This window comes from Cebus imitator, unplaced genomic scaffold, assembly GCF_001604975.1.
Source record: "Cebus imitator isolate Cc_AM_T3 unplaced genomic scaffold, Cebus_imitator-1.0 Scaffold7, whole genome shotgun sequence".
In the NCBI taxonomy this organism is placed as follows: domain Eukaryota; kingdom Metazoa; phylum Chordata; class Mammalia; order Primates; family Cebidae; genus Cebus; species Cebus imitator.
The window spans coordinates 12087683-12091811 of NW_016107322.1; the positions used below are offsets into that span (position 1 = coordinate 12087683).

Sequence of the window (4129 nt, forward strand, 5' to 3'; positions counted from 1 at the left end):
CTATCTGAAATGTGTAATTCAGTAATCTGTCTGAACATTCATTCCAAATTCCCAAACTTCTTCATGTTCCATGATTGTATAGAATATAAAAATTCATCTCTTTAATATACAAATGGCCAAAAAACATATGAAAGAATGTTCAACATCACTAATTATCAGGGAAATGCAAATGCTGGTGGGAATGTAAACTAGTACAACTATTGGAAAGCAGCATGGCAGCATGGAAATTCCTTAAAGAACTAAAAATAGGTCTACTATTTCATCCATCTATTCCACTACTGATATCTACTCATAGGAAAATAAGTCTTTATATGAAAAAGACACTTCCACACACATGTTTATAGCAGCACAATGTACAATTGCAAAAATATGGAACCAGCCTAAATGCCCATCAACCAATGAATGGATAAAGAAATGAGAGATACGTATGTACATACATATATGCATACTATATATATGCACATGTATATATACACACATATACACATATATATGTTGTATATGTCCACACATACCATGGAATACTACTCAGTCATATAAACGAATGAAAGGGGCATTCACCGCAACCTGGATGAAATTGGAGACTATTATTCTAAGTGAATAATAGTCTGGGGCTCATGGCCATCTGGGCAGAAAGCAAAGGTGCCTCATTGCACCTATTCAGAGGCACTGAGGCCACCTTCCCACCTCCAGGCACCAGGGATGTCTCTGAAGGGTGATTCCCATTTGGAGTTTATAAATCCAGGACTTCTCTCTGAGAGCCAAGCCCTATTTCCAAGTCATCCTGAGTCCAGGCTCTGCCAGAGTCGAGCACCTGGAGCTGGTGGCAAGGCAGCCCCGGGGCCCTGGGCCTCAAGGGCCGAAGATCCTTTCTGCGGTTTTTGTGTCCCACCTGGGAACCTCGCCGGGCAGCTTTTACCAGGCCTTTGAACTGTCCCTGCAGCTTCGTCTTCTTCCTGTGGTTGAGCTTGGTTCTGTTGAGGGGGATGTAGGCATAGGGATCTGGCCGGCCTTTCCTCTTCACATCACCTTTTGCTTTCTTGGCCTTGTATTCGGCCCCAGGCATAGCCTTCTTGGCCACAGGGCGATGAATGCCAGAGCCTCCAGCTTGGTACTGAGGGGGCATCTCCAGCTCCTCCTCCTCAGCCCCTTTCTGGTGCTTGAGCTTCTGGTGCTTTTTATTCCTGACAATCACGTCTTCCATTAGGTCAGCCATCTCTTCATCCTCACCTTTGGCGCCTTCCTCTTCCTCCATCTTGTTGGTGTCGTCTTCCTTTATGATCAGTCGGCCATCAGCGCTCACCTTGAAGCCATGGTCCTTCTTCCTGCCCCGGCCCGGCCCTGGCTGTGTGGCCAGGACTCGCTGGGCCACCCTGGGATCCAGGAAGTTGAGGGGCTCGTCCCCGCCACCCTCCTTCAGCCATGCTCGGCTCCTCTGCTGCGCCAGCTTCCGCTGCTCCTTGCCCCGGCTTCTTTCCTCCTCCCCATCATCCTCCTCATCCTCTGAGTCAGCCAAAATCTCCTCAATGCTGTCGCCTTTGCCCTGGGCGGGCTCCTCGTCCTCCTCCTCGTCTTCCTCCTCTGCGGCAGCCTGGCTCAGGGCTCGGTGTCTCTTGGCCCGGGCCTCAGCTTTCCGGATGTTTACCAGGACTTTGTGGTACTCCTCCGGCAACAGCCTTTTCACCAGCTCAAATCCAAACTTGCGGATGAACTTGGTGAAGAGGTTCCGAAGCTTCATGCGGAAGTGCCGCCGCATGTCATCTGAAAGCTTCCCAATGGCTTCCATCACCAGCTGCACATGCTTGGCCAGGTGTGCCACGCCCATGACAGTCACCAGCACCTTGATGAAGCCCAGTGCAGACTTGACCACGTCACGGGTGCGGGAGGCCAGAAGCAGGCACACGTTTTCCAGCAGCTGCTCCACTGTGCTGGTCCCCATCAGACCTTTGAACTCGAAAAGGAGGTGGGTCAGGGCCAGGATGCTGCAGCTGACCATGGTCACCGCGCCCACCAGGCCAGGGTAGATCAGGACAAGGTAGCGCTGCAGGGCCTCTTCCTGGTTCGAGCCAAACCTTAGGAAAGCATGGCCCATCTCCACAAGCAGTGCAAAAGCGTTCTTCCGCGCGCCCACCGACACCTCCTTGGTGCACAGGATCACCTCTGGGACGAGGGCAGTGATGAACTCCTCGTGCTCAGCTGACAGCTTCCTCACGATGTGTATGAGGCACTTCAAGCGGGGCCTCTTGGCAGGTGAGGAGGTGCTCCGCAGTGAGTCCAGCAGTGTCTTCTTCAGGTCCTCCAGGTGGCTCTGCACGAAGAGGGCCCCGGGGCCCTGGGGGCTGGCACACACCTCCTCCAGCACTCGGTAGGCCTTCTTCTGCACCCCATGGGCCTTGCTCTCTAGGTAGGGCCGGATGGTGGAATACAGCTTGCTGATGGCGGCTTCATCAGCACATGGAGCCAAGGCTACGACCAAGTCCAGGACAGACAATCTGGTAAAGTCAGGGCTGTCAGGGTCGAGCACCTTCTCGCTGGCTTTTTCCAGGAGACTGTTCACCAACTGAGTGTCAGTGATGGTGAGGTAAGTTCTGACGGTTTCCAGCACAGCCCGGCGAGGGGCTGGAGTGTCCCCACCTGCCACAGGCTGGCCATATAGGTTGAAGAGGATCGGCAGAAAGTTCTTGGCAAAGCGACTCACTTCAGCACGGTCAGCCTCTGCCTCACAGCCCTTGGTGATGAGGGTGCGCAGGGCCTGGCACACAGTGACCCTCAGGTCTGGACGCTCGCTGATGGCCATGCCCAGCGTCCGTGCCAGTCCTTTGAAGGAGGCGGCCACATCTGTGGGCCTCGTGCAGAACCCAGGCAGGAGCGTCCAGATCTGCCACTGGAGTGTGTCGTAGATCTTGGACTCCACTGTGTGGACTGCCTGAGCCAGGTCCATGGCTTTGCTCTTCAGGGTGTTAGCCAGGGGCAAGAAGTAGGTGGTGAAGAAACCAAGTCGCGTTTCCTGAACGTGGTCTCGGATGACAGGCAGCAGCCAGCTCCGTGGGAAATCCAGAGTCTCTTCAGAGCCATCAATTTCCAAAGGCACAGCCTGCAGCACCACCTCAGGTCCCATACTGGTCACCGCAGCCCCCACTGCCTGGTCAAGAGCCGCCGTGTGGGGGAAATGAGGGGAGAGGCGCAGGTCACACAGGGACTGGAGGCACTTCCTCATCACTAGGTGGGCCTGTCTCCCACATGCCTCAAAGAAGACACAGAGCAGCTGCAACACGGAGCTCCAGGCCGCGTGGAATTTGTACGTCAGGCCCTCCTCCACTGCCCTGAACATCTTGACAACAGACTGGGCGGGGCCTGAGGCCGAGGAGGTCACGGAGCCGATGTCAGCCATGTGGGGAGCCACACATTCCTTCAGGATCTCCTTGAGGCTGTGTGTGGCAGCGGTCACCACTTGCGCGTGTGGGGAAAGGAGGCAGGTCACTGCAGTTCCAAAAAAGCGAGGGAGGTGGCCTAGCCCCAGGTCCCACTACAACCTCACCAGGTTGACGTGGGCTTTCTCCATGACCTTAAGCCAGGCCAGCAGGGGCTGCGCGCGGAGCGGGCTCCGGAGGGAAGTCCCGAGACAAAGGGAAGCGCCGCCGCCGCCGCCGCCCCGCTCGGTCCTCCGCCTGTCCGCGACGCTCGCCGGGGCCGCGGCCGCCCGAGGGACTCTGAACATGTCGGGGATCGCCCTCAGCAGACTCGCCCAGGAGAGGAAAGCGTGGAGAAAAGACCACCCGTTTGGTTTCATGGCTGTCCCAACAAAAAATCCCGATGGCACGATGAACCTCATGAACTGGGAGTGCGCCATTCCAGGAAAGAAAGGGACTCCGTGGGAAGGAGGCTTGTTTAAACTGCGGATGCTTTTCAAAGATGACTATCCATCTTCACCACCGAAATGTAAATTTGAACCACCGTTATTTCACCCAAATGTGTACCCTTCGGGGACAGTGTGCCTGTCCATCTTAGAGGAGGACAAGGACTGGAGGCCAGCCATCACAATCAAACAGATCCTATTAGGAATACAGGAACTTCTAAATGAACCAAATATCCAAGACCCAGCTCAAGCAGAGGCCTACACGATTTACTG

General features: G+C 54.9%; 2 protein-coding genes across 2 annotated transcripts; one reads left to right on the top strand and one right to left on the bottom strand.

The window, feature by feature from the left end:
- Nucleotides 1-603: 603 nt before the first annotated feature.
- On the bottom strand, nt 604-3589 carry LOC108312185 (RRP12-like protein). Its single transcript, XM_037742589.1, has 2 exons — nt 3534-3589; nt 604-3421 (listed from the first exon to the last, which is right to left on the bottom strand). The coding sequence occupies exon 2, from the start codon at nt 3389-3391 to the stop codon at nt 734-736; it is 2658 nt and encodes an 885-aa protein (XP_037598517.1). The 5' UTR covers nt 3392-3421; nt 3534-3589; the 3' UTR covers nt 604-733.
- On the top strand, nt 3590-4124 carry LOC108311790 (SUMO-conjugating enzyme UBC9-B-like; the record flags this gene model as incomplete). The annotated part of the gene is made up of 1 exon (XM_017539359.2): nt 3590-4124. A coding segment is annotated over exon 1 (408 nt), but the record flags the coding sequence as incomplete, so codon positions are not given.
- Between the last annotated feature and the right edge of the window lie 5 nt (nt 4125-4129).